General features: G+C 42.5%; 1 protein-coding gene across 2 annotated transcripts in view; it reads left to right on the top strand.

Moving 5' to 3' along the window:
* The window catches only part of SKAP1 (src kinase associated phosphoprotein 1), a 310267-nt gene that overhangs the window by 267722 nt on the left and 18420 nt on the right, over positions 1–24125 (top strand). Inside the window, exons 10-11 of one of the 2 annotated variants that reach the window (XM_024235008.3) lie at positions 5322–5372; positions 13378–13478. In XM_024235008.3, the coding sequence (XP_024090776.1) occupies positions 5322–5372; positions 13378–13478 (152 nt within the window). The remainder of the gene's footprint in view (positions 1–5321; positions 5373–13377; positions 13479–24125) is intronic. The other variant, XM_024235009.3, reaches the window with a different exon arrangement.

The raw sequence follows: 24125 nt of genomic DNA on the forward strand, positions 1-24125 counted from the left end.
GACCAAAAATACAAAGTTTATGAAGAAAGAGCATCAGGGAAGAGTCAACACCATCATCAGGCCTCCTCTGAACTTCTGGCCTTTTCTCTCTCTTACTCCCATGCCCACTGAGCCCCAGCCACACAGTGGGTGCTTGGCCAGCACCAAAACTAGAATCATGTTGTCTCTTCTACCCAGACCATCCCCCTGATCTCAGCCTGTGAAATCGTACACATTCTGCTCAAATATGTCTCCTCAGTGACACCTTCCCAGATACTCAACTAGAATTAAGCTTTGTTTTAGCCCTCACCAGTGATTTGTATTCAGGTCTTTCTCCCCAATTAGTAGATGCTTAGGTATTATTTGTGAAGTTAAATTCAGTGCATTCCAAGTGTCGCAGTTAGCATAAATTGAGTTTAATATCTTATATATCAAGCCCATATCACTGAAATAGGTTGCAAATATTTTGAGGTAATAGTTGAGATAACCAAATACACAACAGAGAATTAAATGTGTTATTAGCATCTTGCTTGTATTTTCCATGTAGTCTGATGAGGTGCTATACGTCCGTGGATTTATAACATATCTGTGCATGCTGGGGAGCAGTTTATTTCTACTTTTCTGCATGTCCCCTTTGCACCTTGAGTCTATCTGTATTTCTGTTGCATCTGTCACCACAGCACCTTGACATCTGGTTGCACATTTACACAGTTGGCATTTTTTGAAGCTTTTGTCACTTTCTTTGTTTGGGGAAGTAAGTGATTTCCCCTCTTTCTGATTTAGTCATTTTTTTCTAATGTTATTCTTTCTGATATCAGTGTAGCCAATGTCAGAGGAGTGTCAGAGCAGCACTTCAGAAAATAGCCAGGTGTCGTGAGAAGCTGCTGGCTCCTCTCTGTCCCTCTGAGGTGGATTCAGTGTCCTATTCCTCTCAGCCTCTCATTAGTGTCCCTGACATTGTGCCAAGAATGTTGATTGAAATCGACTCTCCGGATACTGATGCTCATTTGTGATGCCCCGTGGTTCTCTTACATGTTCGCACAGTTAACAGAATCTTCTTCAACTGTTTTCCCCATTGAGATGAGATATTTGGGGATCAAGTAGAGCATTTAATGTGGTAAGTGGACAGTAATCTTTAGAGGTTAATTTGTTTAAAATCTACGTAAGGTTGGGGTCCCATATGCCCTGTTAGGAGCAAGGACCATTATAATCCATTACTGTTTAAAGTTGAGCTAGCACATAAATTTTAATTCACTCTTAAACGAAGATGTATTTCAGTAGATATAATGCTGAAATGCCTAATAATATTCTCATAAAGAAATTCAACAAGCTCTTTAGCCTAAAAAATATTTTTCAAAATAGTCTCTTAAAGTGTCACATTACAGATTAATAAAAATGAGAACTTTAGCTATTTAACCAACCCCTTTTTATGAGCAACAAGACTTTTTTTCTGTTGCCATATAATAGTTGTCTTTGACTCTGGAGTTGGAAAGACACCTGTTCAGTTTCATGGAAAGATCTGAGATAACTTGTATGCTTATTTGTATTGTGCCCTCTGAACCTAAGGAGGTGTCTAGGGGTGTAATTTTCACAACCAGCTGTGAATGGTGTTTTCCTTCACTATGTGACAGTGCCCCCTACCCAGTCTTCCAAAGACCCCAGAGGCATAGCACCAGGCCCGTCAATGGGAAGGCTTCTTGATTTGAGCCCACTTTCAGCCACCTGGGAAGGACAGTGTTAGATAAAACAGATGTGGAGATTGGAGCTTCCCCATTTACATCCATCATCGATCGTAGAGCTTAGTAATGGCGGTGAATGATATAAAAGCTCTATAGCCAATGTTTTTTTTTCTTTCTAGTTGATTCCAAAAGTGCGGTGGAAACCAAGAGTATCTGGTCTGGAACTGAACTGCATAGAACACATTTCTATTGTTCCATCTTTGTATTATGACTAGATTAAGTGCTGTTGCCCGAAAGAATAAAGGAATTAAGTTTTAGTTTTCATTTTTATCATTGCAAATACATTTACATTCTCCTATTTTACAAATGCAAAGAGCAGGCAAGCCACTTTCAATAATTTATTTTAAAATCAATGCTAATGAGGTTATGTCTCGTCAGTGGCTGAGTTTTACAATAAAGTCTGATTTATTTAGAAAAGATCTTTGCTGAAGCTTCCCATCTAATGGTGGTGGGAAGGAGGTGGAGTAGCAGCACTGTGACCCTCCAACTTCGGATCCAATTTGTAATTCACAGTGGAGATCTGACCCAATTTACATTGATTAGAATTGGGAGGAAGAGACAGCTGCGCACAGACAGCAGAGGTAGAATAAACCCTCTCTGCAAAAGTGCCTAAGCACAGCAAATTATTGGTCTTTGTGATGGAGTTGTTTGATATCAACAAAAGAGCTGCTCTCTGTTCAAGTTATTGGGTATGTCTAAAACTGAGGATGTATCAACTTTTCCTCTAATGTTTCCAATCCTAAAATTAGTCCCATGTCAAAAAGGAAATGCATCATAGCTGAGAAAGGAAGGAAGTGGACCAGTAACGAGAAGACAATGTGTAAAGAATGTTTAGTGTGGTTTATTTCAGCATGATCTGTTTCCTATATTTGATTTCACTCCTCCATTAGCTTAGGTTGTTTTATTCCTCATGGTAGGGTTGACGGAGCACTACAGGAGGCAAGTAGAACATTCTATGCTGCTAGATCATACATGGCTATAAGAACTGTTGCGTCAAAGTGCTCCTTTTCCCATACTATATTGTAGGGCATATATATATATTTCATTTCCCAGAGTATCCGTCTTTTTTTTTTTTCTTTTTTAGAGACAAGGTCTCACTCTGTTGCCCAGGCCCAGGCTGGACTGCAGTGGTGCAATCATGACTTACTGCAGCCTCAAACTCTGGGCTCAGGCAATCCTCCCGCCTCAGTCTCCCAAGTAGCTGGAACTACAGGTGTGCATCACTGTGCCTAGCTAATTTTTATTTTTATTTTTTATAGAGACAGGGTCTTGCTCTGTTGTCTATGCTGGTGTCTAACTCTTGGGCTCAAGTGATCCTCCCATCTCAGCCTACCAGAGTGCTGGAATTACAGGTGTGAGCCACCACACCTGGCCGTATCAGTCTCTTTCTTACTTGAAATCAATTACTCCTTTAATGCTTTATAGTATTCTAATATATTTTTATGCTGCTCCTTCTTACCTATGAGCTTGGAGCTTACTTCCCCAGTTTGGCATACCGGAACTCATATTGCCCTATAAACATTACATTTAAAAAAAGAAAGAGAAATGTCAAAGTTTCACTTAGTGGCAAAACTATGGAGAAACAAGACAAGCAAATACCGTTAAGACTCAGGAGAAAGGAAAGTAAATGTGGCCAGGAGGAGCTGAGTATTCAGCCCTCAAAACATTGCTTATTATACCCTATCTACTGTGCATATGTGTGTATATATGTGTGAGTGAGAGAGTGGGAAAAGAGCATGGTGGTAGTGAAAAGAATAGCGAGTGTATTTTTCTTCACTTTGCCCCATGTATAAAATAGCTAAATATGATTCTGGTACACATATTTACTTTATAAGGGCCCAATTCCTATTTTATCAGGTAATGTGATGAGATGAAACCGGTTAATGGGAGTAAGAAACTTAGGCCAATTATGTTATGACTTTGACCATGTAAACATTTGACTGGAGTTAGACACTGGCATTGAGTTAGAACCCATTGTGAATCTACGGCAATTAATTAAAAGACCATTCCAGCTACCCTCAGGAGCTTATACTCTAATGAACAAGGCATGCTGAATAAAAACAGTAAAAAGATAACTACAAGCCCCAAGTACTAGGAACATAAAATTATGTACATGACCAGCCTCCATTACAGCTGAACAAAGATGGATACATTAAGGATTAAGGACTAATTAATCAAAGAGGGTTTTTTGTTTTTTGTTTTTTCCCCAGGACAGAGTCTTGCTCTGTCACCCAGGCTGGAGTGCAGTGGCACAATCTCGACTCACTGCAACCTCTGCCTCCTGGATTCAAGCAATTCTCCTGCCTCAGCCTCCTGAGTAGCTGGAGTTACAGGCGCCCGCCACAGGCCCGGCTAATTTTTGTATTTTTAGTAGAGACGGGGTTTCACCATGTTGGCCAGGATGGTCTCCAACTCCTGACCTCATGATCTGCCCGCCTCGGCCTCCCAAAGTATTGGGATTACAGGCATGAGCCACCGCACCCGGCCAATCACAGAGGGTTGTTCTCTCTCACACACACACACACACACACACACACACACACACTCTAACATCCTAACTCTAGAATGCTTAAAACTAGAGAGAACGCTTGCATAGAGATAATAATTTTGAAGAGAATTCCAGTGGGAAGGAGAAATGGAGTTTGAGGAAAAGGATTAGGATTCTGGTGATAGACATCTAAATAATCCAATGGACTGGAAGCTCCACCAGGGCAGGAACTCTGACAGTCTTGTTTATTGCTTGTCCCCAGTTCCTAGTGCAATGTCTTGCATGTGATAAGCACTTCAACATGCTTATGAATAAATGAAAGGGAAGGGAAGGTGAGGGCCAGTTTGAAGGTGACAAATTAATACTTTTTTTAAGAACACAGTAATTGCCAGGCGCGGTGGCTCACGCCTGTAATCCCAGCACTTTGGGAGGCTAAGGTGGGCGGATCATCCGAGGTCAAGAGTTTGAGACCAGCCTGATCAACGTGGAGAAACCCCATCTTCACTAAAGATACAAAATTAGCTGGGCATGGTGGTGTGAGCCTGTAATCCCAGCTACTCGGGAGGCTGAGCTACTCGGGAAGAATCGCTTGAACACGGAAGGTGGAGGTTGCAGTGAGTCGAGATCACACCATTGCACTCCAGCCTGGGCAACAAAGAGTGAAACTCTGCCTAAAAAAAAAACAGTAATTAAACTTTCCTTAAAGAAGAGAGTATGATGAGCTCAGAGAAAGCAGACCTCTCCATATAAAGAACATGAGACTGACTGGCTGGACGCAGTAGCTCACACCTGTAATCCCAATACTTTGGGAGACTGAGGAGGGTGGATCACCTGACGCCAGGAGTTCAAGACCAACCTGGCCAACATAGTGAAACCCTGTCTCTACTAAAAATACAAAAATTAGGCGTGGTGGCGGGCACCTGTACTCCTAGCTCCCCAGGGGGCTGAGGCAGGAGAATCCCTTGAACCCCGGACGTGGAATTTGCAGTGAACCGAAATCGTTCCACTGCACTCCAGCCTGGACAACAGAGCAAGACTCTTATCTCAAAAAAAAAAAAAAAAGAACATGAGACTGTGAACCACTAATTGCTAATACTGATCATTTATCCCCCCAGATGAAGAGCATGATCTAGAAGAGGATGAGAGTGGCACTCGACGAAAAGGAGGTATAAGAGCTTCTAAATGCACAGGCACTGGGTAGGACATTATGGGCTTCTGATTAGAGAAAGCACCTTTCTCTGAGACTACAAAAATTACTGAACTTAATAATTAAGAGAGTACCTGTGTGTGAACCCCAAAGCCCCAAATAAAGTGACTGGGTAGGGAAATACCTAAACTTTAAAAGCAGCCATACATTCACTTTAATTAATGTTCCCAGAACAGCCAAGATTTATCCTAGAGAGGGTGGGAAGCCAAACCAGATATTTATTTTTTCCTATCAGTATTTCTTATATCAGTACAGTGAAAATAGAATTGCCTCATCTCTAAGAGATCAGAGGATTGAGAATGGAAAGAATGGAAATGTCTCCTCTCTGAGAGGCCCGGAGATTGCAAGTTCAGAGGGGAATGGAAATGTGTCAGATCTGAAGAGTGAACACAGGGTGAAAGATAGAATTGCTTGGTAATGCTGACTTCTGATGGCCTGGTTTGATTCCAGGCACATGTGGAAATGAATATGTAACAGGTTTGTTGAATATAAAATTACATCTTATTCATCCCAGACTGTTAACCATGCTTCAGGCTGTTAGTGAGCCCATCCTTTCTAAGGTCAGATGCCCCTCAGAAGCCTCCTTAAGTGGACCAAGGACCTATTCCACGGTTGTCAGTAAAGGAATGCTGCACATTGCAAGGGCCATCTCAAGGACATTCGTTCCATCAGCAGAGCCCTAATCATGACTGATTTAGATACTGGCTGATATTTTTCTTAGGGAGTCTATGAAAATCTTAAGCCTAGGAATTCTTGCCCTCTTTCCCTCCCTGCTCCTTCTCCATTATCTGGCCCTGTCTTTTCCCATTCTCCTCTCTCCTTTCCTTGTGCTTTTTCTTCTCTTCCTTATCCATCCAGCAAAACCCCCATTTCTAGGTTCATTCTCTATAGAAAGTGAATACTTAAAAGGTTCAGGACCCAACTTCCTAAGGGTCCAGCTTCTCCCAGGGAAGAGAAGAGACAACGAAGCTGCAGCCTCAGAAGTCATGTGCCAAAGCAGGAGAGAAAGAAAGCAGTGGAGGCAGGTGTGATGCACAGATATGAGTGTAGCTGCAAGTACCTCATGATAATGAACACATGTGATTAGGTCCATTCTGAAACCTATTTCCTTCTGTTGTCTACTTACTGTACAGAATTCCAAATGAAAATCTGTTCTGACCCACCCATGTTCCACATATATCTTTTCTCTACCAACTTCCATCACCAGTACAGAAAAGAAACGCTTCATGTGGACAGCTTGGGTGGAGTAACTGTAAGCTTCCTATGGCCAATTTCATATTAAACTCCATTCAGGAAGCATCGATCTTTTAGCAAAGTCTAGAATCCAGTTTCAGACTCCTCCCTCATCTCATTTCCTCCTTCCACCTCTTTCTCTAAGGTTATATCTGGGAGGTGAGAGGAGATTTATTTCTTAACTGTTCCTACAGCTATAATTCAAGTAAGTTTAAAAAAAAAAAAAACCCTTTTGTTCCTCATGCTTCCTGCCTCCAAAATAAGTGTTGTTAAAGTATAGCAAGCTCTGAATACGTTTCTATGGTTTATACTTCCCACCAGTTATAATGATTGGTGACTTAGTGATTGAAAAACAGGAGGACTTTTTGCTCTCTCTGCAGAATCTGAGGCAGGAATTTTTATTATTTGTGTTTACTTATTTATCGATTGATTTTATATACTGCCTTTTCTCCAAAGGCGCTATAGAAATGGTGAAAAATACATAAATCCAAATGTCATCATTTAGTTTTGTAACAATAAAAGATAAAGGTCTGGGGGAAGGGCAGGCAGCCCTAGTGAAGGCATTTAAAAGGCAGGGAGCTCTAGGACGGTGTGAATTCCTATGTCATAGACAAGCTACACAAGTTTGGGCTACTTAGTTTTTCTCAGGTGTGTGTTTTTTTGTTTGTCTGTTTGTTTTTTGAGACGAAGTCTCGCTCTGTTGTCCAAGCTGGAGTGCAGTGGCGCTATCTCCGCTCACTGCAACCTCTGCCTCCCAGGTTCAAGTGATTCTTCTGCCTCAGCTTCCCAAGTAGCTGGGATTACAGGCACGTGCCACCAAGCCTGGCTAATTTTTGTACTTTTAGTAGAAACAGGGTTTCACCATGCTGGCCAGGCTGGTCTGGAACTCCTGACCTCAGGCGATCCGACCGTCTTGGCCTCCCAAAGTGCTGGGATTACAGGCATGAGCCACTGCGCCCAGCCTTTTCTCAGGTGTTAACATGCTTTTGGGGAGAAAAAAATATGTAAGCAAGTTGACCTTTCCCTTCTTCCTTTTTTCCCAAAAGATGCTATGGCTAGTAGAGTTACTTTTAAAATCCAAGTACTTTTCTCCAACCTCGATGGATCCTGTTCCTTGAATGCTGTGCTTTTTTCTCTGATGGAATTGCTAACATTCTTAAGGCCCAACTAGATCATATCAGAATAGGGGGGAAGGGATTCAGTTCATCTTTATTGAGTGTTAATGACCCTGTAAGATGTAATTTCTTTTATTTCATTCTGTTACCTAGAAAATCTATCACAGCCTTGTAGTATTGATTGTTCAATCTATAAAGAGCTCAGTTTACAGCATGACTGTTAGTAACAGGGTTATTTTAATGAGTGACTCTTCAACACCTCAGAGTTTCACTAAATTCCAACCCATCAGCCCAGTAGTCTAACAATAAGGGTCTTAGGTAATGAGAACTTATCACCTTTTCCTATCATGAAAAGGTAACCTCCAGGTAACCAAAAATAAAACTTCCTCTGTGTTCGTTTTTTATAAAAATTACTGGCCATTTGTTTGCATGTGCTATGTCAAATAAAAAGCAACCCTGGAGGCACAAATCATCCTTAGATACATAAAATCCCTGACCAAGGAAAATCTGAAACAGACCCCTCCCACCCGTACCTCCCTCAGTCTGCCCCCAACCCCAACTCTGAAACTGTGGGCAAACTAAGCCAAAAGGAGACACAGACCACACTACTGTGGTCTTATAAGCAAATGATTGCTTTTAGGTGGGCCAAAAAATGGTTGCTTATACCATTCCATCTCTGAGGCCCGCTTCTCACTTTAGTGCGCGCCAAAAGAGTGAACTACTACATGAAAGAAACAAAGGGAAACCACAGAGGTGTTTGCAGCTCTTACCTTTTGAAGCCTGTTTTCCAAGACCAAACATGAGCTGATTATTAACCAGCTAAAATTTTGGCCCAATGGAAAGAGGAAATGACATGAAAATCAGAATCTGAGTATACTCCACTTCCAAATCATACTTATAACACTAGGATCATAGTAATTTCAAAACTCAAGATTAAAGGGCTATGAAATAAGCAAATGGTATTATCCAATTGCTCTTCCTCCTCTGGTGCCACAGTCAGTGGGGGCTTGGCAAATATTTTCATAGCTTTCTTCCGAAATAGTTAATAAACTATCAAGGCTGGGCGTGGTAACTCACATCTGTAATTCCAGCACTTTGGGAGGCGAAGATGGGAGAATTGCTTGAGCCCGGGAGTTTGAGATCAACTGGGCAACAAAGCGAGACCCTGTGTTTTCAAAAAATTAAAAAGATTAGCTGGGTGTGGTGGCATGCACCTGTAGTCCCAGCTACTCGGGAGGCTGCAGGGGGAAGATAGCTTGAGCCCAGGTGTTCGAGGCTGCAGTGAGCTATGATTGTGCCACTGCACTTCAGCCTGGGTGACAAAGCAAGACCCTGTTTCAGAAAAAAAAAAAGAAAAAAAAGAAAAATTGTCAGAGTTTACTTGAATGAACTGAACATGTTAGACATTTCTGATCTGGCTTAAAGAACATTTCAAGTCACTTCCAATGGGTCACTACTTTGGCGTTTTTTGTCCAAGTCTCACCATCCCATCCTCTCGTAGGACTGGCTTTATCCATCTTCACATTTTGTCTCTCTTTTCCATAACTTAAGAGGTTGTACTCAATGCCAGGCCTTATTGACACGATCATTTTAGTAATCAAGAAAATGTAAATAACATGCTGGCCTGACTTTAGCCACTTTTCCCTGGTCACAGCCTGAATTCTGTCGCTACCCAGTGACTCCCAAACATAAGCTGAACTCTGGAAGGAAGAGTCAGCTTTTATTGTCCCTAAGGAAGGAGAAAAGCAGAGAGATGTCCTGGTCCTTTTTACCTTAAAACTTTGCTAGTCATACAGGCTAATTTTCAGCCATTGACTCTATCATCAGTAGCACCAACTTGGCCTCAGTTACAAGAGAAATGACTGTCACTAGTTGTAAAGAACCTGGCATGCAATGACAAATGCTTTGCAATAAATAGAAAAAAGAAACCAATACTTTTTTTTAACTTGGTCTGTTGCTATTCTTCTTATGACATTTTGGTTGCTTGGAGTTTAGCTTCCCTTACATAGGATAAAGAGAGTAAGATGCTGCTTTTTTTTCTCTAGAAAAAGCCCTTCTCAGCTCTGCTAGCAATTTAAATGCAGTGATCATACCCATTAGCTTCTCTATCATTGTAATTGTTGTTAATTGTTATAACTGTTTTAGTTATTAGTGGTGTCATTATTGCTCTAGGTCCTCTGTCTGTTTTATGCTGAATATATTAGTGCTTTGCTTTTGAATTACCAGGCTTTATTTAGTGCAGAGTTACGTTTTTTTGGAGAGACATTGAGAAATGCTGGCATTAAGCTTTATTCTTTTGTTTTTCATTCCAAATGGACAGACTGGAAAAATAATTAGATGGAATAATGTCCTTAAAATGAGAATTAGGATGTTTTGAATTAATTAAATGGTCAGAATGCTGCACCATTTCTGATTTCAGACGGCTGCCAGAGTAGTGTAAGCCTAAAGGAATCTAAATCCAGCCCATAGAGGCAAGCCTCACCCTTGGGCTCTCAGTTCCTCTGTCTGCTCTACAGAAATCAAAGTCGGCCGGGCGCAGTGGCTCACGCTTGTAATCCCAACACTTTAAGAGGCCGAGGCGGGCGGATCACCTGAGGTCGGGAGTTCAAGACTAGCCTGACCAACATGGAGAAACCCTGTCTCTACTAAAAATACAAAATTAGCTGGGCGTGTTGTCACATGCCTGTAATCCCAGCTACTCAGGAGGCTGAGGCAGGAGAATCCCTTGAACCCAAGAAGCAGAGGCATTACACTCCAGCCTGGGCAACAAGAGCGAAACTTTGTCTCAAAAAAAAAAAAAGAAAGAAAGAAAAGAAAAGAAAGCAAAGTCTCCTCATGCATTCTCTTGTTTATAGGATGAGTTGGGCAGGTTTAGGGAGAAGCTGGAATAGCCCTGCAGACTTCTGGGCTTTTAAGCTCTTCCTGGTGCCAAGTTTCAGGAATGAAGCCCTCCTCCAGCTTATCTCTTCCCCTCTTCAAGGTCTTTAACACCCACTTGGTCAGAAAAGCCTTTTCTGACCCCTCAAACTGTGTTAGATTCCCTATTACACACAGCGTCCTCAACTTCTCCTTCACAGACGTATCATAATCATAAATAAACATTTGTGTAACTGTTTTTTCCATGATGCTTCCCCGACTAGAAGGTACCCTTGAGAGGAGGGCTCATGTGTGGCCAATGTGGGATTCCCAGTATCTAACACAGTCCCTGGCATTTAGTAGGTACTGTATACATGTCTGTTGGATGATGAGAAATGAATTAGTGAAGTTGCATGCACACATACACATAAATGCATATCACATGTGTGTTAAACAGGAAGTCTGCAATATGGAGTCATCTTGCCCAGCTAAGGAATTACCCCTCACTGATTTCCTTAATAGAGAATACTTCTAGCTAGCTAGCAAGTTCAAACTTTTCCCAGTTTTTAGCCCTTCATTCTGCCTGTTTTTTGGAGCTGTTCTACTTCTGACAATCCCTGTTCTTGGGCTGAGCTAAACCATCTCCTAGATTCCTGAACTCTGTCTTCTTTTGGCCTTTAATATCAAAGACCTTTTCTATCTTTATTTTTTTTCCTGGAAGGCTTCTGTTTTTCTCCTAGCTTCTTGCTTTCCCTGTGATCTTTTGTGCTTTTAGAATAGATCTTTTTCCAGATGTTCTCCCAGGCCCATATATACCCAATGTCAAATCACTTTTTATGTATACACCAAAAAGGCACTCAATATTAGGACCTATCCCACATCCAGGCACACAGTAGGGAACTGTACTCCAAAGTGACTATCTGCTAGGCCAGAAAAGACCAAGATAACCTTGTTATTCTCCTTACCACTTAGAAATATTGTTATGGTTTTAGAATCTATTTTTACAAAAATGGTTTTCTCTACCACATATAAATCCATGGAAAATATTGATGTTAATATTCTTTCATTCCTGAATTTAGTCAAAATCTTGGGGTGATTAATCAACTCCATTAAAATGGAAAATTCATAATATATCCTCTGGGAAAACTACTTTCACTTTTCAGGGATTGATATTTCTCTATTATTTCATATACTTATATTTCCAAAAATGAATGCTTTGTCTTTTCAATAACTAACATATTTCTCCCAAAGTATTTTTCTTCCAAACATACTATCAACTCTGTGGCAGAATATTTTCACAGTAGTTATCTTGTTTGCTGCCCTCTGTTGTCTACTGCACACACAGACAATTTTATGTGTGAAGAAAACATGCCTGAATTTCTATATGGTTGACATTTTTACTTTTGTTTGCAATATCTGAGTTTTAACTAAATAGTTCTCTCCCTCCTCTGTTTTTGTACCCTTTAAGATTCCTACCAAAGTTCTTTTCCAGAGACATATAGGGATTTTGTCCCTCTGTGCCTTTATTATTTAAATTGCTCGTAAGTCAGGAATAAGTCGAAAAAAAGCAAATATAGGGAGAGTGTCTGTGCCCCTACGGCCCACTTGCCCTATCCTCAGCTACCAATACTATCACTGCTCAGGGGAGGGTGAAATGAATAAAGGGAAAGGTGGAAATCTATAGAACAGAGTCCCCCAAAATCATGTGAATTTTAATTAGAACCCAGGACTCCTGACTCCCATCTATTGAATTTCATCTTTTGTAGGTGCTTTGTTCACAGCTCTGATACAGAGCACCCCAAGGAAAAAGGAGCATGCCTGGTCTAGTGGGCATTAGCTCTCCTGCCATTCAAATCCCCAGATCCTCTCCCACTTTGTACTCTAGTGTTTAACCTTTCCGGGTAGAAGATCAATACAAATTCTTCATTGTTAAGAATCGATGGCTGTCCTGTGGCATCATTGCCATCTAGTTTTGCTGAGAAGCTCAGTAAATCTCTCCAGCTGCTTCTAAAGCTTGGTTTGTCGTCTTCAGTTGCTTTCATTTTTAATGCAGATCACTTTGGTTTCTGTTCCCCCGGGGCTTGCAGATAAATCTTGGCAGACATGTTCAAGGTCTACAAATGAGATGCTGGAAAAGGGCCAGCCCACCCAGAATTTGGTTGTAATGGATGAGACACCCCTTGGTTCCACTTAAAGACTGGGCTATTCGTTTCAGTATTTATTGGTGATTACCTCATATAGTACCTAGGTGGGAAGTTCCCAGGAAGAAGTTCCTATGGACAAAGAAAGCCAAAAAGTGAGCTGTGGTCCAGAAACCTGCTGGCTGACTAAGCCTTTCTTGTAAATAGGCAGAAGTCACAGATTTACTCTGATCCTTCAAATGCATAATGAAGAGAAAAACTAGACAGTTAGTTGCCCTGGATCAGGAAAGTCTGGTGGGAAACCTCTGCACTGCTTACTTACAAACCAAGTGAAAAATTACCTGCCTGATTTTTTTATTAATAAATAAATATATTTATCATATTGTTGAACGGCATCCTACTAGGAGTGATCTTTAAATATTTAATGTTAGTTAATGATCTCCTTCTCCCATAGTCCTTTGCTCATGCTGAGTGTTTGGCTGTATCTCATCTCAACTCTCCTTAATCTGAGGTTTCCTAAGGGCAATATCAGAACCCTGGTTTCCATTTGCAGCAAATACACGGGCTCCTCGGAAAAAATAGAGTCCTTTTAACTTTGATTTCTCCTCTCTTTGATCAGTAGACTATGCCAGTTACTACCAGGGCCTATGGGATTGCCATGGTGACCAGCCAGATGAACTGTCCTTCCAACGGGGTGACGTCATCCGTATTCTCAGCAAGGTAAGGACAGAAAGTGTGGGGCTTAAATCGAAAGTCAATTTTTTCATTCTTGATTTAGTCACCATAAACAGAATTATTCCATGTCATACACTTCCCATGGCTCCCTCACATATAAATTCCCACTTATTCATAATTGTTAGGAAAAGTTTTAAATGAAAATCCAGATTCAGGAACCAATTTCACATTTAAAAATACAAGGCCAGGCTGGGTGTGGTGGCTCACGCCTGCAATCCTAGCACTTCGGGAGGCCGAGGCTGGTGAACTGCCTCAGCTCAGGAGTTCAAGACCAGCCTGGGCAACATGCTGAAAGCCAGTCTCTACTAAACTACAGAAAATTAACCAGGTGTGGTGGCACGCACCTGTAGTCCCAGCTACTTGGGAGGCTGAGGCATGAGAATTGCTTGAACCCGGGAGGCGGAGGTTGCAGTGAGCTGAGATCACGCCACTGCACTCCAGCCTGGCGACGGAGCAAGACTCCATCTCAAAAATAAATAAATAAATAATAAAAATAATAAAATAAAAAATGCAATAAAATTGGTATTATACCAAAACTATGCCAATCAAAATTTAATCTTTCTCAGGGACTTGTGCTTAAAGGTCATCACTATGTACATAATTTATTACCATGTAATACTATTGAAAACATTCTGGCTAGGTAAGCTGCCTTCTTATTTCATTTATAGATAAACAAGACTGTAACATAATTATGTATGGGGGAGGAGTCAGAGCTAGTTAACTCAATTGGTTTGAGCAATTGCTGATAAGGCCAAGAGAGTGAATTCAATCCCACACAGGCCAGCTAACTTTATTCTCTTCCTCAGTCACAAGTTAACCCCTAGTTGCAGCTAACCATCTTACAAATAGTAGTGTTGACCATAAACAAACTGGTTTTTTAAAAAAAGGATGGATTATTACAGATCAATCACTGATGTGAAGAAGATTCAGAACTCATGGGCTACAGTTTGGGGGATCAGTAGCATCATTTTGGTAAAGAAAGACCATACATATTCTATAGGTGGGCTAAAATAATAGGCTCTGTCCCTAGCACTTATTAAAAAGTCCTCTCTCTATGCAGCCCATCAATCTCTACAAACACATTTTTGAAATAGACACAACTTGCTCTTTAATTGCTGAGTATGTGGATTCCATAAGGGAAAACTGAAAACCCGTTGGTTATTAATCTGTCATTTATCGTTTATCTTTCTTCTTTTTTTATGTGTCAGTATCTTTTATCTTTATTCTGTGAATTTTACTACCTTGGGCAAAGGTTTGTCTTGGTTTGAGATATACCATAAGCACCTTAGGAAACAGTATGGGTCTAACCCACAGCACCTTTCCACAGTTCCAACAGAATCAGGCCCCTTTAAATATGGACCCAATTCAAATCCAACCCTTTGTTTGCAAAAGAGTAGGAGGCCTGCAGGCCTTGTTGAGTGAGATCACAATCTTCTAGTGATTCCTCCTGGATCCTTAACTCAGTACCACCCTAGTGCCATTTCTGTGTGGCTCCAATACACCAAGAATAAATTGGAAGCAAAGAAGGGAGTGGACATTGGCCTGATTGGTATTTCAACTGCCCGAAAGCAAGGTTTGCCGTGTAATAGAATTTGTGTACATTACCACACTGGCATTACAAGGGAAATCGAGTTATCCACTCAGGTGTGACCAGGCCTCTGTTTGCCCAGAGCCTGCAGGTGAACAAATTAACTGTTTACATTGTCTGGAGGTGCCTGCAGCAGGAGGGGGGAAGAACAGAGCCAGACTGGCTGCTGGCCTTCTCTCTGTCATGATTATTTTGTTTGTTTTGCATGTCTTTTGCTTTTGTTAATGGCTTCTCACTGGGGGTCCCTTTCCTCTAGTTAGAAGGGGTTGTGCAGTGACCTGTCCTGCAGTATGGAGCTGTCTGTGGTTACAGTGGCTATTGTATTTTTAAGAAATCTCAAAGAACATGGGGAACCAATCCAATCTTTTAAAAAAAAAAAATACCTCTTCCCCTTCTTTGTTACTAAAAGCTAACACAGGCCAGGCATGGTGGCTTACGCCTGTGATCCCAGTATTTTAGGAGGCTGAGGCGGGAGGATGCTTGAGCCCAAGAGTTCAAGACCAGCCTGGGCAACATAGCAGGATCCCATCTCTACAAAATAAAAAATTAAAAAAAAATAGCTGGGTGTGGTGGTACATGCTTGTAGTCTCAGCTACTCTGGAAGCTGAGCTGGGAGAATCACTTGAGCCCAGCAGTTCAAGGCTGCCATGATTTTTGCCATGATTGCCACTGTACACTTGCCTGGGTGACAGAGTGAGACTTTGTCTCCAAAAAGAAAAAAAGAAGAAAAGAAAGCAAATATATCTGAGTTTAATTCAATGAGAATACCTCACTGCCCTGTTTCTATCAGTTTCTTTCTCCTCTCTTCTGGAAGGTTCTGAGTCCATTTTCATCCTGTACCATTGTATTAATAGTAGCATATTTCTTCCCCAAAAACCTATACCAGCTGGCTCTCTTCCCCATGTTGCAAATCCCTGCATATCAAAGAGGAAATGAGAAGTTAAGAGCTCAGCTGAACTTTCCCTCATGAAGCTGCATTCCAGTTAACATTGGTTTGGGGAGCATCTCAGTTTTGATTCACCTTTATTATATTACCTAATTCAATAATAGTCCTTGGACAGGAGGGAACCTTAAAAGGCCACCCAATCTATTCATTGCCTTGCTTCTAAGAAGCACAAATGAACAAATTCAAACAGATAGAAAAGGAGATTCCACTACCATTCCCAGCTATCTGTCTATTCAGAAGTTCAGTATTGCCTCATCTCTGGAATTTTCTCTCAAATAGATCCTAATTTATTCCCACTTTAGCCTCAGCTGCCTTCTTTTGCTGGGGTCTGTTACACTCTGCAGCTGTCTCTCACACCTGTAAGGACAGAACTGACCCAAGTTGAATTTAGTCCCGGAAAGTGGTATCTAGAAAGCTCTATTTTACTTTTCTTTTTGTCCAGTAGAAGCTCTGTTGGACAAGAAGGGCCTGCTGTTTAGGAATCTAGGGAAATCTGTTTCCCTGAGAGACACAGATGCAGCTGTGTGCAGCTCAGCTTAAGTGGACTTGTTTCTTCACCTGTTAAAAGAGAGTGTGGAGTTGGATAGCATCTAAGAATCCTTCTACCTCAGACATTCCCATTCTAAATATGGTGGGCCTGACACTGCAAAACTGCTAAAGAAGTTCCACACAAAAACGTGTTTTAGCTTTAATTATTTATTCAGTTTAAACAAAAAAGAATTTTTTTAAATTACCAGCTCTTTTGTTTTCAGTTCTCATAAATACATCTGGTTTCCCCCTCTCTCTCTATCTGATAAAAGTATTCTGAAAGGCAGAGGTCGGGGTGCAGAGGTTAGAGGATCTAGAAAGGCAGGTGAGATGGAGGTGGCAGGAGAAATGAGGATGGCAGCCTTAGTCGTAGGCTCCTGCTGCTCCCTGCTGTTTCTTTTTGTTGTTGTTGTTGTTCTTTTTGAGACGGAGTCTCGCTCTGTCCCCCAGGCTGGAGTGCAGTGGCGCGATCTCGGCTCACTGCAGGCTCCACCCCCTGGGGTTCACGCCATTCTCTTGCCTCAGCCTCCCGAGTAACTGGGGCTACAGGCGCCCGCCACCTCACCCGGCTAATTTTTTGTATTTTTAGTAGAGGCGGGGTTTCACCGTGTTAGCCAGGATGGTCTCAATCTCCTGACCTCATGATCCGCCCGCCTCGGCCTCCCAAAGTGCTGGGATTACAGGTGTGAGCCACCGCGCCCGGCCTCTGCTGTTTCTTAATAGTCACCCAAGCATGATCCAACTTTGAATCTTAGAAGCCTAGGACCAAACTCAGGAGAATCTTTTTTTTTCTTTTTTCGTTTTTTTTGAGACAGAGTCTCGCTCTGTGGCCCAGGCTGGAGTGCGGTGCCACGATCTCGGCTCACTGCAAGCTCCGCCTCCTAGGTTCACGCCATTCTCCTGCTTCAGCCTCCCGAGTAGCTGGGACTACAGGCACCCGCCACCATGCCTAGCTAATTTCTTTTTTTTTTTTTTTTTTTTTATGTATTTTTAATAGAGATGGGGTTTCACTGTGTTAGCCAGGATGGTCTGGATCTCCTGACCTCGGGATCCGCCCGCCTCGGCCTCCCAAAGTGCTAGGATTACAGGCGTGAGCCAGCGCACCCGGCCCAGAGGAAAATCTTTTAGTCTTGCCTTTGGGCAAGAATGATCACAGAAAGAGAGCTATTTATCGCTTTTTTTTTTTTTTTTGAGACAGAGTTTTGCTCTTGTTGCCCAGGCTGGAGTGCGATGGCATGATCTTGGCTCACTGCAACCTCCACCTCCCGGGTTCAAGCAATTCTCCTGCCTCAGCCTCCCAAGTAGCTGAGATTACAGGCTCGCGCCCCCATGCCCAGCTAATTTTGTATTTTTATTAGAGTCAGGGTTTTGCCATGTTGGTCAGACTGTTCTCGAACTCCTGACCTCAGGTGATCCACCCACCTCGGCCTCCTAAAGTGTTGGGATTACAGGTGTGAGCCACCATGCCCGGCTATCCTTTTTCAAAAAAAAAAAAAATTATCCAGAGAAGATGATTGGTCAAGAAAGATGCTCCCCAGTGGCTAGGCGTGGTGGCTCATGCTTGTAATCCCAACACTTTGGGAGGCCAAGGCCAGCGGATCACCTGAGGTTAGGAGTTCAAGACCAGCCTGGCCAATATGGTGAAACCTAGTCTCCACTAAAAATACAAAAGCTAGCTGGGCGTGATGGCGCATGCCTGTAGTCCCAGCTACTTGGGAGGCTGAGGCAGGAGAATTGCTTGAACCAGGAGACGGAGGTTGCAGTGAGCTGAGATAGTGCCACTGCACTCCAGCCTGGGCAACAGAGTGAGACCTTGTCTCAGAAAAAAAAGAGGCCGGGCACGGTGGCTCACACCTGTAATCCCAGCACTTTGGGAGGCCGAGGTGGGCAGATCACCTGAGGTCAGGAGTTCAAGACCAGCCTGGCCAACATGGTGAAACCCCGTCTCTACTAAAATACAAAAATTAGCTGGGCGTGGTGGCGGGTACCTGTAATCCCAGCTACTCGGGAGGCTGAGGCAGGAGAATCGCTTGATCCTGGAAGGCAGAGGTTGCAATGAGCCGAGATTATGCCACTGCGCTCCAGCTTGGGCAACAGAGCGAGACTCCGTCTCAAAAAAAAAAAAGATGCTCCCCAGAGATAACCAAGTGCCCATCACCTGTCCTGTTCTCAGGGAAGCAAGTAAGTGCCTATAACAGACGGGTTATTTATGACCCTGGGCAAAAATCTCCTAATCCTGATAATCTTCAGTTTCCTCACCTGTAAAAATTGGGAAATTTTATATTTATAGGTTTGTTGTGATGTTTACATTAGAGAATTTGTGTAAGGAAGTGCCTGGCATGTAGGAAGTAGGAATATTTCCTTCCCTTTTACTAATAATAAACTTTTGGATCAGTGTTGGGCACATACTAGGAGTTCAATAAATTATTGAAAAAGAAATGATCTACAGCACAAAAGGTGCTCACTTGGATATAAAAAAAAATACCCAGTGAAGAGGCCTACATGAAAATCCACCATGCCTTTCCTGGTCTGAGAGCTTTCATCCCTGACAGATTATTAAAACTTCATTTTCTGGAGAGACCAGAGCCACACATCGAAACTCTGAAACAGTAACCAGTGGCACAGTCAGCAGGAGGACTCCCACTGACCTCCCTGCATCACATCCATGCATTCCTCGGCCCCATGCAGTGTCATGCCCACTTAATTCACTGAGTTCCAATTTGGGTCTCAAAATATATTAAAGGGAGATTTTAATAACGAAGCAGATCTGTGCATCCAGTGGATGTTCCTGTGTTCCTTTTGGACTCAGAAATTTCTGAACAGCTTTTTCTGGTGAGGGACTAAACTTCCCTTCCTCCCTGGAGCCAGGATGCAGCTCAAGCCACAGCGGGGTGTTTAGCGCTCTTCAGTGGCTCCAGATTGTGGCGCTGGTGCAGGTCTCCTCATACGTAACCAATGGCTCCTGAGAGTCTGCGTCTCGTAAATTACTTCCCACGATGCCAGCGACCACCGCAGAATTCAAGTTTGAATAGAGCAGGGAAAAGGTGTTTGAAAGGCCTGTTCACTCAGCTGCATTTTAATTTCCTTTTCAATCTTGTCCCAATTAATTTCACAGAATTAATCTCACAGAAGCAAACTCGGCAGCACTGAGGCTGCGGTTTTAGTGTGGCGGTCGCTCTGCCTGAACATGAAATAGGAGCTAATATAAAAATCCATCTGCTGTGTTTGAAATACACGCCGGCTGCTGCTCAGTCCTATCTGACATTCCAAACATCAACAGCGGGGAAAAGTGATTTGGGGGTTAGTGGCCATCAGTACTTGTCAGGGGTTCAACAACAGGTGTACTCCAAAAATCCATTCAGCCTGGGCACCAGGCATGACAGGGCAGGTGCCGAATCACCCTCCATGTGATAGTGTGGTGCCCTGGCTTAGTTCCTTTTATCTGCAGATTGCAAGGCCCTTTTGTGGACCAGCACCACTATGGTCACTTGTTTTTGTTTCTGTTTTTCTTGAGACGGAGTCTCCCTCTGTTGCCCTGGAATGCAGTGGCGCGGTCTCGGCTCACTGCAACCTCTGCCTCCCGGGTTCAAGCGATTCTCCTGCCTCAGCCTCCTGAGTAACTGAGACTACAGGCAAGTGCCACGGCACCCAGCTAATTTTTGTATTTTTAGTAGAGACGGGATTTTGCCATATTGGTCAGGCTGGTCTCGAACTCCTGGCCTCAGGTGATCCATCTGCCTCGGCCTCCCAAAGTGCTGGAATTACAGCTGTGAGCCACTGTGCTTGGCCTATGGTCACTTGTTATAAGTGGGAAAAAAAGAGGTAAGAAGCCTCTATTTGGATAAGACAAGTCACAAGTCCTAGCTTTCAGAAAAGTGACCCTGTCTTCTTGGCTCCAGTGTCTCTCACTAGGGAACATTCTTTCCAAATAATAATAATGCTTGTTGGCAGGGCGTGGTGGCTCACCCAGCACTTTGGGAGGCCGAGGCAGGTGGATTGCCTGAGGTCAGGAGTTCGAGGCCAGCCTGGCCAACATGGCAAAACCCCATCTCTACTAAAAATACAAAAATTAGCCAGGCATGGTGGCGCATGCCTGTAGTCCCAGCTACTAGGGAAGCTGGGGCAGGAGACTCGCTTGAACCCGGGAGGCAGTGGTTGCAGTGAGCCAAGATCATGCCATTTCACTCCAGTCTGGACGACAGAGCAAGACTCCGTCTCAAGAAAAAATAAAAATCATCATCATCATCATCATCATCATCATCATCATCATCATCATGCTTGTTCCACTATTCAAGATAACTTTTTTTTTTTTTTTGAGACAGAGTCTTGCTCTGTCACCCAGACTGCGAGACTGGAGTACAGTGGCACAATCTTGGCTCACTGCAACCTCTGCCTCCCGAGTTCAAGCGATTCTCCTGCCTCAAACCTCCCTAGTAGCTGGGATTACAGGCTCAAGCCACCACACCTGGCTAATTTTTTGTATTTTTAGTAGAGATGGGGTTTCGCCATGTTGGCCAGGCTGGTCTTGAACTCCTGGCCTCGAGTGATCCGCTTGCCTTGGCTCCCAAAGTGCTGGGATTACAGGCGTGAGCCACCACGCCCAGCCAAGATAACACTTAAACGCCCATTTTTTTTAAAAGCATCCTGTTCCAGAAGTTATTTATGGTGGTAACATGAGCTGTTCAGAAGATAAAGACAAATTAAAGAGGGAGAGAAAGAGAAGCTCTTTTTCAATTGACTAGGAAGGAGAAGAGGCCACTGGGTGAGGTCTTCCATTTAAGGTAAACTGAGCCAGTGGGATACATCTCTTGGGCTTGGGTTGTGTGCCTCATAAGTTGGTCTGAGGCTCTTCTAAGGAATTGTCCAGTGCCTTATTTCCATGCAAAGCAGCCTTGGAGCAAGAAGTTGGGCACACATAAGGTTTATACTTACACGGTGGCTTAGCTGGGGTGGGAAGATATTCTCATGGCCCAGACACACACATCTTCCTTGCTGATGGAATTGATGTGGAAACAGGGAGCCATACAGACAAAGTCAAGTTTAGTGTGGAACACGTGATGCTGTCAGGTGGTCATGGGTCTTATGTGGAGAAGAATGGACAGACTTTGTCACCCTGGACTGCAGCTACTTAAACTCAGATGAGATCCTGGCTCCACAGCCAGTCTAGTCATCTGAATGCGGCAGGCCTGCGCCAGCACACCTGGACTATGTTAACACAACACTATGTCAATTATAATGGGAGTTTTAACCCGGTTTTCTCCACCTACTTCCTCAATGGGCTACTTAAAGAATGGAGACCTTTCCCCTCCCTTGACCCCGTTCTTTCCAAAAGAGATTTGTATGTTGTAAAAATTATCTTAATGCAGCAATACTTCCTCTTTGAAGTGTGCTTAGTTGAATGTGACAACAACCCTCATAAAAACAGATAAGTTAATTCCTTCAATTGCCTTAAATGAAGGATTTTTTTTTCTTTTTTAAATTTCAGGGCTCTGAGGGAAAGGAGGTGTTTGGTGACATCTAGTGTCCATTTAGGACTTCCTCAGGCACCATACCCTCTGGTTGGCTAGTGGGGGATGGGCGGGGGGTTATCTGGGAGGTAATTTAGGGGTAGTAAGTGGGGAGAACATAGCCCTGGGGCACAGGCTGCCCAAACAGTGTGATGAAACTGATCAATGCCTGTCAAAGAGCTATTATGCACCTCTGACCTAATCAAAGGGGTCGGTGAGGGGATCCTATGGCAAAGTATCTTTTCTTATTTATGATGGTACGAAAGAGAAGCAGAAGCTGTCCCCACCACTCCATTTCATGTTAACAAGCAGGTCAACACTGTGCTGTGATGACGAAGATGATGATGATGGTGTTTTCTCTCATTAATAACCCCTATGGGAGTCAACAGAGTTAGGAGGATGGGAATGGGATTTGGGGTCAGCTGGAAGGCAACGGTCATATACCGGTCAAATTCAGTACAGGCCATTCCTTTCCCCCAGACAGGAGCCAATTGTCTAGAACAAACCCTGGCAGCCTCATTCCTTCCAGGTAATTTTTATAAATGAGGGGACACCCATTCCAAGAGAGGACAAAAGGGAGAGGGTGTTTATGTGTGTGTGCATGCATGTAAACCTGCTAACAAGAGGCCCAACTGCTCATCAACCCATCCTGCAAACCCCGACCATTTATTCTAAAACCCATTTTTTTAAAAAGAGAATAAAATTGGCGTTTTTCTGTCTAATCTATTTATTCCTAAACAGTTGTCCTGGACAAGATCTTTCACTTTTCTCTCTCTCTGTGTATGTATGTGTGTGTGTGTGTGTGTGTGTGTGTGTGTGTGTGTGTCCATGTGCACACAGTTTTCAGTTGGGGAAAAGTCCAGACCAGATAATTAACTACGAAGCCCAGACAGAAATGTTTACCTAGAACCATATAAGCCATGGCAGGGTTAGGTTAATGCTCAGAATCGCCCGATGCTTTACAAACTCCAGTGTAAAAAATTCCAGCCATTTATTTTGCAGTGAATTTATAACAAATGCTGTTAAAGTCTTCGTCTTTTGACAGAGGTAATAATAAATTCACTGTTAAAGACGGTAGTTTAATTCCTTATACCTCCAATACTGCACAGAATAAACCATATTCATCACTGAGTAATTTTTTACCACATAAATCTTTAAAACTAACCGGCGAAGTCTGTGGAAACTGAAATATTGTGAATTTATTAGATATGCCCATGTAGTATTGGATTCAGAGGTTTCCATCCGAATATATTATGGGGAAAATTTGTGTCTTTAACTGTGACATTCCCTCCATTTCCCACCGCCAGTATTGTAACAAGCAGCTCCTCCAGAGTCAACTGCACATTTATTAGACAGAGATTTAGTAATAAACTCCCCACTAATCTGCCAAAGAGGCTGGATGACATTTTGGTGAGATGCCCTATTTAAAAGGAGTCACAAAAGCTTTGTTTCAGTATAATTATTTTCTCAAAAGGAACTCAGCCTCCTCAAACCTCTTCTGCCACCATTTCTTGGTATTGCATGATTCAGCTCTCCAACCAAACTAGCAAAATGTTGAAACAAAGTATAACCTCATTGCTAACATACAGGGCAGTAACTTCTATACAGGTTATAGGATTAGTTATGCAAGATTGAAGGTAATTGATTAGAACACAGAAAAGCTTAAATTTGCAGACATTCACAGACGTAAGGTATTTAAGGCTAATAAAAAGATCATATTGATTCTCAAATCAGAAATAATAGAAATGGTTTCAGAAAACTAGTTATTTAAAAACTTTCATCTTGACATATGAAACATTAAAGATACAATTAAATCCTCAGATTTGAACAAAAATCCTTTTACTCTACATATTAATTGTGAGTGAAAATCTGTACCTGATAGACGAGAATATTCTGAACCTTTCTCATGATTTGCTAGTGAAGTAACAATGAAACTAACCAAGTATATCAAATTGTAACACCCTCTCCAGTTTCATTAAGGAAACATTAATATTGCTAAAATGAAAAATAGTTTTTTCTTTTAAATGCAGAAATGTTCATCATATTTAGCAAAGAGAGTCTGC

The sequence above is a fragment of the Pongo abelii genome, chromosome 19 (genome assembly GCF_028885655.2).
Source record: "Pongo abelii isolate AG06213 chromosome 19, NHGRI_mPonAbe1-v2.0_pri, whole genome shotgun sequence".
Classification (NCBI taxonomy): domain Eukaryota; kingdom Metazoa; phylum Chordata; class Mammalia; order Primates; family Hominidae; genus Pongo; species Pongo abelii.